The 14,332-nt window shown below is 53.9% G+C and overlaps 1 protein-coding gene across 9 annotated transcripts in view; it reads right to left on the bottom strand.

Annotated features, from left to right (window-relative positions):
* TMEM63A (transmembrane protein 63A) overlaps positions 1-14,332 on the bottom strand; it is a 33,312-nt gene that overhangs the window by 18,188 nt on the left and 792 nt on the right. For 2 of the 9 annotated variants that reach the window (XM_067729609.1, XM_067729604.1), the window contains exons 2-6: positions 11,248-11,412; positions 9,258-9,457; positions 6,246-6,325; positions 4,256-4,319; positions 3,270-3,307 (exon numbers count right to left, since the gene is read on the bottom strand). In XM_067729609.1, coding sequence (XP_067585710.1) covers positions 3,270-3,307; positions 4,256-4,319; positions 6,246-6,325; positions 9,258-9,443 — 368 coding nt within the window. In that variant the 5' untranslated portion in view covers positions 9,444-9,457; positions 11,248-11,412. Of the gene's footprint in view, positions 1-3,269; positions 3,308-4,255; positions 4,320-4,454; positions 4,630-6,245; positions 6,326-9,257; positions 9,614-11,247; positions 14,002-14,332 lie in introns of those variants that run through there. The other 7 variants (XM_067729613.1, XM_067729610.1, XM_067729605.1 and 4 more) reach the window with 6 other exon arrangements.

The raw sequence follows: 14,332 nt of genomic DNA, 5'->3' as shown, positions 1-14,332 counted from the left end.
CAGCCTGTAACAGCAGAGCTATGACGTGAACTCCAGAGCCTGGAGCTCTCAGCCCTCGCCCCACACTCCTGGACGAAGGAACCTGCCACTGCTCCACTTTAGGTCTCTAGAAACATCTGTGCCCACGTTTGTGTGTAAATACAATTATCCCTCATCCCTTTCCTGCACCCGTGGACAAGCAAAGCCACTGATAAGAGGGCTGCTGAGAATCTCCTGAGCAAAGCTGTGTGTGTCCAGGCTCACGGCTCCCACCCTTCCTCCCGTCTCCTCCTCAGGGAAACTGGGAGACAGAGGAGGAGCCACTGCCTTATTTTATTTATCTTTGAATATTTATCTATTTATTTGGCTGTGCCGGTCTTCGTTGAGGCGTGTGGGATCTCCGTGACCGCGTGCGGACCTTCATTGCGGCACGCGGGATCTCTAGTTGCCGCGTGTGGGATCTTTTAGTTGTGGCACGCGGGATCTAGTTCCCTGACCAGGGATTGAACCCGGGCCCCCTGCATTGGGAGCGCAGAGTTTTAACCACTGGGCCACCAGGGAAGTCCCTGGAGCTACTGCTTTAAACATTCTAAGGCTCAGTCCATCCCGCTGGCCCTGCCTCTTCCCTGTGTCCCTGCTGTGGCCCCAGAGGCGGGGGGCGACCTGCTCCACCCTTTCCCACCCTCAGTGCTGTATTTGGAGGCTCCAGGTCATTTGGGGACCCAGAAGATTCTGGGTTCTGACAGCCAGACTTCCATGCTACAGAGGGAGAAGGGGAGGGGGGTGTCTCCTGTTTTCCTGTTCTCCTGACAGGGAGCTACCCTGAGGATCCTGCTTCCAGAACACAGGGAAAGCCCTGCACTGGGAAGAAGAGCTCAGGGAAGCAAGGGCCACAGCATAAAAAGGCAGGTGTGAAAGGTGTGGCGCGAGGGTTCTGCAGCCAGCCAGCCAGACCACGGTGGACTCCAGCTCAGCTGCCTCCAGAGAGGGCCACAGCGCCCACCTGAGGCTGGGACCTAAAGCAGGGAGGCTACGACCCGCTAGCTAGCTGGTCACTCAGCAGGTGCACAGGAGGCAGTGAGGATCCAGGCCCAACGCCGTGCCTGGTGCCGGGTGGACGCTCGCGGTACGCTTGCTAATGTTACCCCTTTTTACTGCTTACCTGGAGGACAAAGTTCTGCCACTGACTACACTGTTTTCACTTCTAAATACACTACCAAAATGCATACACTTTGCCACAATACGTGCTTACTAAACAAACATTGGTGAAGATTAAAACCCATAAGTGGGACTTCCCTGGTGGGCCAGTGGGTAAGACTCCACGTTCCCAATGCAGGGGGCCGGGGTTCGATCCCCGGTCGGGGAACTAGATCCCACGTGCACGCCGCAACTAAAAAGATCCCGCATGCCGCAACTAAGAAATAAATAAAAAATAAATATTTTTTAAAAATAAAACCAATAAGTGAGTAATTTCCATCAACAATTTTTTCTTGAGATACACCTCGAATTTCCCTATCTTGCTGGGAAAGGCAATCTGGAAGGAAACTGAGAGGCCTCTTTAAATGTCAGTTGTAACGCTGGGCGTGAGCAGCTGTTAAAATTTAATTGCAGGGCTTCGCTGGTGGCGCAGTGGTTGAGAGTCCGCCTGCCGATGCAGGGGACACGGGTTCGTGCCCCGGTCCGGGAAGATCCCACATGCCGCGGAGCGGCTGGGCCCGTGAGCCATGGCCGCTGGGCCTGCGCGTCCGGAGCCTGTGCTCCGCAACGGGAGAGGCCACAACAGTGAGAGGCCCGCGTACCGTGAAATAAAAAAAAAAAAATCTAATTGCAGCCTTAAAAACAGTCAAAGGGTAGTCCTTTCTGTGGCAGGAACAGAAGAGAAAAAACAGTGGGAGTTGAAATGGAAAAATATGCCTGATACAGCATTAAAATGACAAAGCAGAATACGCAACTGTACGGGTATGGCCTCACTCAATGAGAAGTGAGGTCCTCGCAGAGAGGGCTGGAAGGGGACATGGAGTGATAGAAACAGTGGGTATGGACTGCGGTGCAAACCGTCAGCAGCCTTTGCTAGTTAACGTGAAGATGATGAGTCAAAGTTTCTGGCTTTGCCCCACCCGATGGAGGCAGAGAGTGGGGGGCACAGCCCAGGGTAGGGGAATGGCCTAAGTCCCAACCAGCGGTGCCATGGGCAGTGGCTGAGCAGAGGGAAACATGCCGAGGGCATCTTTCAGAGGTAGGGGTAGGGGTGACTTAAAATTTCTTCCTATGAATTCTGTTCTGTACGTGATGGATTTTTGCACAGAACATGCATGACTTCCGACACTTCCGGAGGAAACGCTGACATGATTTTGGAGTGGGCAGGGAAGGGCGAGGCTGGCAAACCTACCTCTCCCACCTCTGTCCCCTCCTCCCTCCCAGAAACCTCCCCTCCTACTCCAGACCAGAGTTCACTGGTTTCTTCTGCACAACATGCCTTCTGCCAGTTCCCCTGGGAACAACTCTCACCAGCCTGGACTCTTCACAACACGCTCACGCGTGTGAATGCATTTGAACTAGACAGAGCAGGTGTTATTCTCAGCCTGCTTTTATAGTTGGGGAAACTGAAGCCCAGAGAGAGGGACTTACCCAATGTCCTAGAACTGTCACATTTCATCACTTCTAAGATGGCATTTCCATATTTCAACACCTCTGAAATGGGGGGCACCCTGGGATCATAGCCAATCACAGCACAATAGGAAGCATTTTCTCATTCTCGGTGCTGTGCGTCTTACAACGGCGGTTTCTCAGATAGGATGCAATACGGCCGCAGGCAGCAGAGCTGAGACTCGCAGCTTGGCTCTCCCACCACATGCAAGGGGACTAACTGGCTTATAATCACCAAGCGCCTCTTTCAGGATTTCTCTCCAAGGGGCCCAAGTTTTAAGGAAAAAAAGAAAACTTCTAACCACGTGAGCTGAATATATTAAGCAATCATTATTTCTCCACTTTTCACTAATTCAAAGACATGACACTGCCTAGAAGAGCTTCCACCCAAATATATCCGTGTTAAATAGTACGTAGATATAATTCCTGCCGAAAGCAAAAAATTAGCTTTAATTAGCTTGCACAGGGGCTCCCTGGGCCACCTTTATTCTCAGCCCCCAAGTATAGCTTTGGGTCTGAACTGGAAAGTATCTGAGAGACTCCAGCTCAGGATCAGGCAGCTTGGCTCTCTCCTGCTGACGGGCCGAACACCCAAACAAACCCACCCAGACAAAGACACCTCCAGCCACCCGCGCTGTACTCACTGCAGGCGGAAGACCGCAGTCAGCCAGGGGCAGCATCCCTGGAAACGGAGAACAGGGATTAGCTTCCAACAATCTCTGTTTTTCGGAGGCAGACATAATCATCATCTTTGACTTTAAACAACCACCTAACCTCCCGTTTTATAAAAAGCAGTGCTTTTGTCCCAAATTCAGCAAAGCAACCCTCTTGTCCAAACGCGACAGAGTCGGTGTGTTCCCAGTCCTCTGTCACATGCATCCTGTGCCTGGAGATCTTGTGAACGTCTCTCAAGTTTTGACAATTTGTGGAATTATACAGGCTCCTGGGTCAAATGGTGCAACTTGAATGGAGAGCTGATGAAAGTTCAAGGCCGCTCTGGAGAAGCTGACGGGGGCTTCTGTTTGTTTCAAGATGACTGAATGAGATGCAAGACAAAAGCAAGGAACCAAGCCCACTCAACTGGACAGTTCCCTGGGGCGGGGTTTAGAGAGGGAAAGGGTTTCATGGGTTTTAGTGTCCATCGTATCTCTTCAACTTGATACCCCTTAAAGCTGGACTACCAGCTGGGAAAAACAAATATTTGCTCGTCATTCATTTGACAGTCACTCAGCACCTACTGGGTGTCAGGAGGTGGGGAACAGGGCTGGATAAGATTCGGTTCCTGCCCACAGCTGGCTCATAAGCTAGCAAGCAAGTCAATAATTAACTGTCACACAAAGCCGTTAAGTATGATAACACAGACAAGAGCTGTAGCCAGGTGCCTGAGAATTAATCAAAGTCTCACGATCCTGGATCACGCAGCTGCCACCTTTGCTGTGGTATTTCCCAAGTTCAGGTGTCTTTGTCAAAGCAGAGAAGAGCTCTCACCAGCATTGCCACTCAAGGTCAAGGGTATAGAGTTAGCAGCTCTGCAGGAGTACAACTGCCCTCTACCTGCCAATTCTTTACTGCCCATCCTGGCAAGCCCCCATCCCGCAGCCACAACCATACCTGCCCCTTAAATACCAACCAGCTCGCTTTCAAAGTCCTGCTGCCCTGAGGAGGAAGATGACAGTCTCTGGAATCTGGACTCACTAGAAACACAAAAGGGAAAAATGGCAGATAATCCTTTTAAAAGGTCTAAAAACTTATGTCTAGTATCTCGCTGCCTCTTAGAGCTCAGGACCAAAGCTACTGGTGCTCGGTGGCTGGAACAAAACATAACTCACCCTGTGAAAAATACAGGCAAGGGCATCGACCGTTCCAAGGTTTGGTGAGACGTCAAACTCTATGTTACGTGGGATGAATAACAGGGGGTCAGGGTGTCAGCGGACCATCCTGTGCTCCACACCCTTGAACCTCAGCCCTGTGACTGGTCTACGTAGAGTGACTTCAAAGTGTTGCCTGTTTACGATATATTTCCCAATAGAGCAAATAAAACTTGGAATAAATACTGTATTTTATCAAATCTAAGACACCACTGGTTGTAAAGGGCCCAATTATTTTTTGAACCACTAAGGAGTAAAGGATGCTGTCAATTAACCATGATCACCATCGATAATAAGTTGCACCCAATTTCATAGATGAGAAAATGCCAAACATGAGCATTTTAGACTTGATGAACTGGGGCATTTCACATTGCTAATTCGGGCAGATCCTTGCTTCTGAGTAACCCATAAAAACACCCCGTGCGCTGTGAATTTGAGGTGTTTGCAATATGCTACGTTTTGCTTTTCTCTCTGTTTTCCTACTCCTGGCTTCACCATCCCACTTCTCATGGCATAAGGCCTGGTGAAGCTCAACTTTCAAAGCCTTTCCAGAGAACTGCCTCAATTGACCTTCATGGTAACCCTACGGGCAAGAAGAGGCAAGAGGAAACAACCGAACGAGCTCAGCGTCCTGACCAAGATGACACAGCCACGGAAGTGTGGAGGCCCCTGATTTCCAGGTGCTCTAGTCTCTTGTAGTACTCAGCCCTCCTAGGAGTGAATGTGCCAAAAAGGCACCAGGTGTTTCAAACGTTTCCCCCCAAACAGTCCAAGGCTGGCGTACAGCTGAAGCAGAGGCCCCAGCACCTTACCCCAAGGTTAATACCCTTGGGCTTCCGCAAACACCAGGGTGGAGACTGTGGGGAAAGAAGGTGCATTTACAGACACCCCCATCGCCCTCCTGCACAGACTGCATGTCAACACGGGAACCCCCTGAGGAACAAGGGTGGGGGTCTGCCTGCGGAGCCCCCGGGGAGGCTTGGGCGGGGCAGCCCGGGCCAGTCTCTGTTTCCCCAGTCGCTTCCTATTGCTGCATCTGGCACAAGATCCTGGGGTGTGGGACAGCTAGTTGGAGCTGGAAATTCCAGTTGTGCAGACCTGGAACTCATTCTCCCCCTTCAGGTGACATGCGTAGAGAGCCCAGGGTGGAGGTGGAAGGACGTGAGTCCTGGCCAAGGCAGTCTGTGCTGTGTGACAGAGCGTCCGAAGCGGGCGGATTAGGGCCACTGGCTGACCCTGACCCAGAGGAGAGGAGCAGCTCACCTACGGCCCTGCTGCCCTTCTCAATCCAGCTCGCCTCATCCCCAGCCCCGAACTAATTAATCTCAAAGGAGATACACTTGAAAATGTCCAAGGCGAGAAAGCAAGCTGGCGTCCTCCTCAGCTGATGATGAAAGCCTTAAGTATCTAAGGCAACTAGATTTCTTCCGTAGCCCGAAGCAGCTGGCTCACCGTGGGCCAGCTCCGAGCCCCGGGGGAAAGCTGGGTGTGTGGGCAATGGTTTTCTTACCGCCACCAAGAAGGTACCAAGGCTAATCTCACAGGTCTGTGGTGAAGAGCAGAGAGAACAGTTTCTGGTACAGGCCTGGCAGACACACTAATGAACACAATCTAATATGAGCATCATGTGTGGGCTGTGCCTGGTGGGCCTCACAAGCCCCCAGCCCCATCCCAGCCTCTGTTTCTGTCTCTGTCTCTCTCTCTCTCTCACACACACACACACAGACGCTTGACGTAATGAGTCTTTTTTACCTGTTTGCTTCTGACACCAGGGCAATGCGGCCATAATCCCAGAAGTTTCTTCTTATGATGGAAAATACCAATACTAAAAACTAAAAGTAGAAAAGAAATCAGGTCTTGTAAAAGCATATTGGATGGCTTCTAATTAGGGGCAATTGTCTTAGGGGCAAAGCCCACCCCTCCCCCAACACCCCCCCCCACCCCGACTCAGGAGGGCTAAAAGGGCCAGAGAAGGCACGGAGCTGCCCCAGGCCGCACAGCTCAAGGGCTCAATGCTGTGCTCACCCCCTTCACCAGCTCCTGTCCCCTGTGCCCAAGCCACAGAGGCTGTCAACACTGACACGGAGCTTGCCCCAGCAGCCCCCTAGTCAAGCACTCAGGTCCTGCTCTTTTAGTCTCAAGGCAGCCCTGACAGCCACGGCCTTCCTCAGCCCTGGTTTGCCTGCAGGGTCTCCTGAGCAGGAAGGCCCTCACAGCAGCCCTGGGGACCAGCTCCCTCCTTCACTTTACATAGAGCTGCATTTTTCATTACAGAACAGAGGTAGCAGAGCTCCTGGAAGCTGAGCCAGAAGTGGTCAGATCTTTATCTTGAGTTTGGTTCTCCTGGAGGCAAGCCCCGGGGACGCCTGGTGCAGAGCACGCGGGGCCCTCGGCAGGCCTGTGTGCCCAACAGCAACGCCAGGCGCTGGACTCAAGTCTAACCCCCTTTCCGCTCTAAGTCTGTCGATTCTAGACTGTCTCCTTGCTCCCTCCGTGTCCACCTTTGCAGGTCCTCTGTCTTGCTCCTGCCTGTCTCCCCTCCCTGGACAGGCTCCCTCCCTTCAGGGCTCAGCGTTTTAATCAGTATATCCCTGCCTGCCCTAGTCAGGAACTGTGGTTTTAAATGTGGGTTTTGCGTAAAATAGCTAGTGGGAAGCAGCCGCATAGCACAGGGAGATCAGCTCAGTGGTTTGTGACCACCTAGGGGGTGGGATAGGGAGGGTGGGAGGGAGGGAGACGCAAGAGGGAGGAGATATGGGAACATATGTGTATGTATAACTGATTCACTTTGTTATACAGCAGAAACAAACACACCATTGTAAAGCTATTATACTCCAATAAAGATGTTAAAAAAATTAATGAATGAATTGGCTAAATGGAATTTATAATAAAGAACATTGTATATTTAAAAAAAAGAAAGAAAGAAAGAAAGAAAAAGAAAGAAAGTTGTTGAAGTTAATGAGCACCCAACGCTGTAGTGAATCAGGGCCTCCTACGCTGAGTTGCACATGCAGAAAGGAAACATGGAAACTGGCATTTTCTCCGTCCTATTTGTCCGTGTTGGACATTCCCTTTATTCACGTCATGATACGCTTTCTGGTATTCCTTCATGCTTAAGCACAAATAAAATTGCTCTGTTTCTCAAGATATAAAAAAAAAATGTGGGTTTTGGACCCCAGAGGGGCTGAGTTCCAGCAGAATTTTCTCAAGGTGAATCTGGAAGTTGCTGATATATTTTCAAAGGCAGGTGAGTCCTGCTGTCGGATAAACATGAAGGCGGCTTGGCAAGCGCCTGCCCTCTGCCCTGGCTGCTGCTCCCTTGGCTCGAGCGGTGTGGACATTTCCCACGCATCTCTCTCCTCCAGGCCCCTCTGGCTCTTTGGTGGGTCCCTTCCTCCACCCCATCCCCAATCCCCGTAACTTCCTGCAATACAAATCCACCCCCACCAGCACACTCCACCGGAGAGCTACTCTCTCTTCTCAACCAAGACATACCCACCCCAGCCTGCCTCTCCGGACTTCTCTCCTTGGCCCAAACCCTCCCCTCCCTGGAGACGCTGGATGGATCACAGCTCTAGGGCCACCCTCCTCCATGAATCCCACCAACCCTCACATCCATCACCACTCTCCTGCCTCCTCCCTCCTCCCAACCAAGGCTGGTAGATATGACTGTTCTCAACCTACAAATGGGTTTTGGCTCCAAGACGTGGGTTATTCGGCACTTAAAGAGCCCTTTTTCGTAAAAGCAACATGAGTAGCACACGGGTTCCCACATCTGCCCTTAGAGGACCAACAAATGTAGCAAAAGTCTAAGGCAACAATTTAGACTTTAATCCTAGGGAGGAAAATGCAAAGAGGAGTTAGGACTCCCTTTCCCTCTTCCTATGAACATTTTTCCCCCCAAGCAAACTTGGGTTGGATACCCGCCTCCTTCAGGGACGGGGGCCCTCGGGCTACCCTAACCCCCCTCCCCCAGGCCCCCACCTAACCTCTGGCCCAAAGCAGTCCAAGGGGTCTACTCCCTCCGTCCCCTCTTACCCTGTTTAATCAGATGGCCTCCACTACATGGGAGGAGAAGGTGACAAGAGGGACCAACCATCCCATGGGCACTTGTCAAAAGAAGGTGCCCCTGAGCCCCAGTAAATCTCACCTAGCATGTCTGAGCCAGTCTAGGGGAGAATACGGCATATTTCAGATTGGGTTGGGGGGGCGGTCTTTGGGAACAAGGAGGTCTGAACTAAAGAAAGGCCACATATGAGGGTCGGCACTGAGCTCGCCTTTCCCCAGTTTTCTCCTTTTCTCGTCTGATCCTCTAAAGGCCCAGGGACCCCAGCGGGGAACAGGGGGGTGACATTTATAAATTGGGAATTGCAGCTGCTCTAATGCTCATTCACATCTCTCATCCCTGTGGACTGACCCTTCCCAGGGGCCTTAGACACATGACGGGCTGGTAACTCGGTAACAATGGTAATAATCAAAGAATCGTAATGTGTATTCTTTACACACATTGCCTTATTTAATCTTGTCCCAGAATCTTCAAGGTAAAAATTATTACCTCCATTTACAGAGCAAAAACCTGAGGCCTAAACAAGCTACGTAACACGTCCAAGGTTACAGAGCTGCGAAGTAGCGGAGCTAGGACTTCAACCCAGGGATGTCTGCTGGCTCCTCACCTGAGTTTCCCAGAAAGCCCTGGGGTGGTGGGGAGTTGGGGGATGGAGGTTAAACAAACAAATAACTGACACGATTCCCAAGGAGTCTCACCAGGAAGCAGCTGACGTCTATGAACAGGACAGTGGGGATGCCACCGAAGGTGACCCCCTGGAGCACGGTGCTGTTTTTGGCCGAGTTGTAGCAGTAGGAGTCATTGGGCTGGTCCCCGATGCCCAGCCGCTGGCGGATGGCCACCGCCCTGGATTGCCACAGCTCCAGGAATGGGGAGTCAGTCATCGTGCTGGTCCTCCCTGGAGAATGGGACCCGGCGGAGGGTCAGGGCTCCAAGTCTCCCGTGGTTTCCCAGGCCAGCGCGGGCAGAGCCAAGGGCGGGTGTCTCCTCCAGGGGCTGGTGGGGCACAGGGATCGGGGAGAGGCAGACACTGGCCCCGAGCGCCCGGCAGAGCCTACAGAGAATAGCTCCATTGTGGGAACAGCCCGGAGGGTCAGATGGACCGGGTGGATGGCTCACCCAGGACACAGCTGGCTGCCTCCCCAGCGGGGGTGAACAGGAGGACAGGGGAGGACAGGAGCTGCTGTGGTGCCTGCCTAAGGGGTGCCAAGTTCCTCCAGCCTCAGGGATGACTGCCGGGAAGTCATTCCTGCAGCGGGACCCTGGGAGGTCCGGAGGGCAGGCAGGGGAGACCAGGCAGGGCACAGGAATCAACAAAGGAGGAGGAAGAGTGTCCAAGTGCAACAACTCTTTTTTTTTTTTTTTTTGCGGTACGCGGGCCTCTCACTGCTGTGGCCTCTCCCGCTGTGGAGCACAGGCTCCGGACGCACAGGCTCAGTGACCATGGCTCACGGGCCCAGCCGCTCCGCGGCATGTGGGATCCTCCCGGACCGGGGCACGAACCCATGTCCCCTGCATCGGCAGGCGGACTCTCAGCCAGTGCGCCACCAGGCAAGCCCAACAACTCTTGAACATCTGAGCCACAGACAAGAGTTCATAGGATGTCAGGCCGGGGCCTCAGAGACAGGCCCACTCCATACACTTGGAAAGCGAGGCTCAGAGATTAAGATTAAGGAGCTGGTCGGGGCAGAACTGGGTCTCAGACCCAGCCTCCTGGGTCCCAGACGCCAGCTCTCTTTCCACTACACCACACTCCTTCTGCAGCCGGCTACACACATGGGTTAGTTTAGTGAGAGATTAAAAGCCAGGAAAGGGGTAGCGGAGAGGAGACAGAGAAGGCAAAAGGGGGTGGTCTAGGGTGAGGAGGATGGGGTCCCAGGCCTCCTCAGGGACCCCTGAGTCGCCCACCGTGCACCGCTGGAGCACTCCCCAGGCTCTGCCCTCTCATTCCTACACCCCTAGCCTTACTGGAAGGTCCAGCATTTCCAAAGCAAATATCGCTCCAGGCTGGTTGTTGACTTTTCCTTCGAGGCTCCTGGTAACCCAGGTGAAACTAATGGAAATCTCCAAACACCAAAGGCCCCAGAGTTAGTAGCCAAGTTCTGGCCTGCTTTTCACACTGTCTGTGGCTGAAGAGCCTGGAGAAGTGCTCAGCAACACCTTCCTCTCAAGGTCCCACCTCCTTAAATCTGGTTAACCTAGATTCCCAGGGGACTTCGGCTAAGTCTGGTCTTTCTACCTGTTAGAGGGACAAAAATCTTGGGGACAAGAAGAGGAGGTACAGAGAACAGACAGATATTTGGACTACCCGGTAATACTGGCAGGATGTGTGTTGGGAGAAGGTGATTCCCAATTCTGGCCCCTGGGACGGTTGGGTTGGGGACAGTCTCACACACACACACACACACACACACACACACACGACAGGAAGTGCAGGGTGGGTGGGGGGAGGTGGCAGGTCAAGGGCATGGGAGGACTCCTCAGAAGGCCAAGTCACTCTCTCATCCCTATAAGAGACTGGGCAATGGCCAGAGGACGTGATGGCAGAGCCACAAAAGCTGCCTCGGGCAGACAGATGGTCTTAGCTTCCCTCCTTTAAACCCCACCCCCTGGCACCACCCCAGCGGAACGCCCAGCCTGACACTGATTGGCAAAGGCCTGCCCCTCCTTCCTGTCCCCCGCACTTACCAGATGCCAGGGGAAGGAAGTGTGGATGAGGACCTCAGTTGATGCAGGCTCTAGCAAAGGCAGTGGCAGCCCTGGCCACCCTCCCAAGCTGCCCCAGGTCCGCCACTCATTTCCTGCAGGGCTTTCCTGACTGGGGTCATGGGCCACCAGCCTTTACAGACTTCCCTGAAGGAACACAGACCGTCAGAGGCACGCGGGAGCTGCCCTCTTCCAGTTCAGGGCTTCTGGTCTGAAACCCTGCAGCACACTTCCCCTGCACTCACACGTGCCCCAACGTGTCGGAACTCAAACGCTCGTGCGGAGCCTGTGGTTCTTTCCAATGCGCTCCCTCCTGCCCTGGCTCTCTCCCCAGACTCCTAGCACTACGGAGGGTCCACGCTCCTCTGTGCTGCCCTGCTCCTCTCTCCTCTCTCTTCCCCAGCACCACCTGAGGGTCCAGCCTGCCCCCTCTTGTCCAACGGCTCAAGGCCCTGCTGAAGCCAGGGCAGTGGACCTCCCCCCACAGAAGTACTGGCAGCTGTAGGCTCCAGGAAGACTGAGTCCAGGACCTCATACAGGCCCCAAGAGGCTTCCCCAGGGCCCCCAAAGGCTAGAATCAGGAAAAAGGAATGCAGCAGAACAAACAAGGAAGGCTTGAAAAGTGAAGTGGAAAGAAAAAAACCACCCCCATAAAATGGTCACAGAGGGAGCATTGTTCCTGGAAAGGGGCAGCTACTGCAGTGGTGCTGGGGCAGGATGAGCCCCACCAATGCTGCTTTGTGTTGAGCTTTGGGAGAGCAGAGGCCCCGCGGGAAGCAGGTACCTAGGCTCCTCTCCCCACTTCAGCCCCAGTCACACCTCTAAGTCAAACAGGCTCCCCTGGGTGGTTTGACAAGGTTTGATAAGAAGGACTCAGTGAGGTCAGCCATCAGGTCCCAGCAGCCTGGGATGGAACCTCAGGGCTCCCCAGAGGTGGCCTGTCTTGCCTTCCCCCTCCAGGTGAGGGCACGGCTTTGGGGGCCCGCATTCTCCCTCAGAACTTCCTGCCTCGTTGTAGTCTGTTACCCATGGAAAGTCCAGATTCTGCTGAACCATGACGGTCCCTCCAGGGCCAGCCCCCTGCATCCTCCCAAACGGGCACGCTCTGAGAGGGCAGCTGGAAACACACGCACCACAGGGCGGCCCCGCCAGGCTCAGAAGGAACGAGACGAGGAGAGAAGGGAACTCAGCTGGTGGTGACCGGGAGAGAGCTAGCTCAGTGGGCAAAAGACTGGTGGTGCTGGGCAGGGGCCAAACCACCAAGTAGGCCCTATGGCCAAAGGCGCCCTGCCTGGCGATGTTCACTCATCCCATATTTGTCAGATATGCATGTGTGAATGCCTAGTCTTGTCCATGCCTTTCAGAGAGCTCTCTGCTCATCACCTCATTCAGGAAAGGCAAGATATACTGCTGAGGCCCGGGCGCCAGGTGAGCAGCAGGTGACTCAGGCCCCAACGCAAAGTTCAGCCCACATACACCGTACAGTCTGGTTGTGGCCAGTGAGACTGAGAGCTCAATGCCATGGCTGGTCCCGAAGTTGCCAAAGAAGTCAGCCGCCAAGGCTAACCCCCTGCCCACCTGAGCTGGTAGCTGCTGGCCCCTGTAGCACACCTGAAGACTTTTACGCCGCCCCTGCCAGGAGTGGCAGCACAACGCTGCAGGAAGCATGCGAGCATCGTCAGCTCTTGCAAATTCAGGGTATTTTTATCATCACCAAATTTTCCGACCTTGTTAGGATGACAAGCAGCTCCAGGCCTTCTGCCACAGGAGGTGACTCTGATGTTCTAGATGGCAGGTTGCAAACCTCTCCTTAAAGCCCCACCAAACAGGGCCCAGGAACCTGGACAACCCTTTACCTCCACAGACACGAGCCCTGGAGCGCCAAGGAAACGGCACAGGGTCTGGCTGCAGTGGGAAGCGGGGGCAGCCGGCAGTCACCTGAGCAGGCTCTGGAGTTAGGGTCTCAGCACCACGTGCCTTTAGACAAGTGGCTTAAGCGCTCTGCGATCTGGCTTCCTTCTCCATAAAATGGGCACAATGACGTCTCTCCTGCAGGGCTGGTGAGAGGCAACGTCCATAAGGCACTGAGCCTTCGTGGGCACTCAAAACCTCCTCTTATTTTGTCACCTCTCCAGACAGTGGGAAAGACAACATGAGGGATAGCAGGACCCCATCTGATATTTTTCCTGTTACAGCCCAGTGAACAGCCAAGGGAGACCTTTGCCCCCAAACTAAACAAACAAGAGGTGAATGAAGGCAAAAGGAGGCCTCTGCTTCTGTACACATCCACCTCAATGCAGAAGCAGACTCAGGACTACCTGACAGCTGTCAGAGGAGGGGAGAAGGTAGAGACAATGGGCGTGCAGAAGGGAGAAGGGAAATATGGGTCGTTTCTCCAATAAGCGACGACCTGGAGTCTTTCCTTCTTGCCAACGACTGTCCACAGCCCTGCAGGAGCCAGGGCCTGAGAAAGACCCCAGGATGCCGCCTTGTACACACTGGGCCTGGAGTGGTGAGCACAGTCCACTGGCTTAACCTCAAACCCTGCACGCTGTGGGGCTGGGACACAGCCACACAACTTCAGCGTGGAAGGAAGCTGGCGGGTCATTCTGCGTACCGCTGTGGCCTGCTGCCCTTCAGGACACCGCCTGAGCTGAAAGACAGAGGCCACGCCAGAGTCTCAGGTGGCCGGGCTTATCAGGTACTGGCACCTCTGCGTTTTGGGTTTCCTGGCAGAGCCCTCCTCGCCCTCCCCACCCCTCCCCAAACCGCCAGCTTCCCTCCTCAGGACTCCACCAGGGCTGCAGGGAGCGGTCACCGGGGAGCAGCCCCAAGGTGCTTTCTACCTTCCCAGCAGCAGGTGACTCAGATGCCTGGCCCCTTCCCAGGCCCACCTCGCAGAGTCGGAGAAGGAAGGGCCCCCAGCCTGCGCTCCGGGTTAGGCTGGGAGGTCGACACCAGCTGAGAAAACCCCAAAGAGAGGGGTGGGAAGAGAAAGGGATCAGCCATAAAAGCGAAAAGTTGGAGCCTTGGAGGGGGAAATCCCGAAAAGTCGTTAGGAAAGTGG

Source organism: Pseudorca crassidens, chromosome 2 (genome assembly GCF_039906515.1).
Source record: "Pseudorca crassidens isolate mPseCra1 chromosome 2, mPseCra1.hap1, whole genome shotgun sequence".
Classification (NCBI taxonomy): Eukaryota; Metazoa; Chordata; class Mammalia; order Artiodactyla; family Delphinidae; genus Pseudorca; species Pseudorca crassidens.
This window is presented reverse-complemented; position numbering and strand designations above follow the sequence as displayed.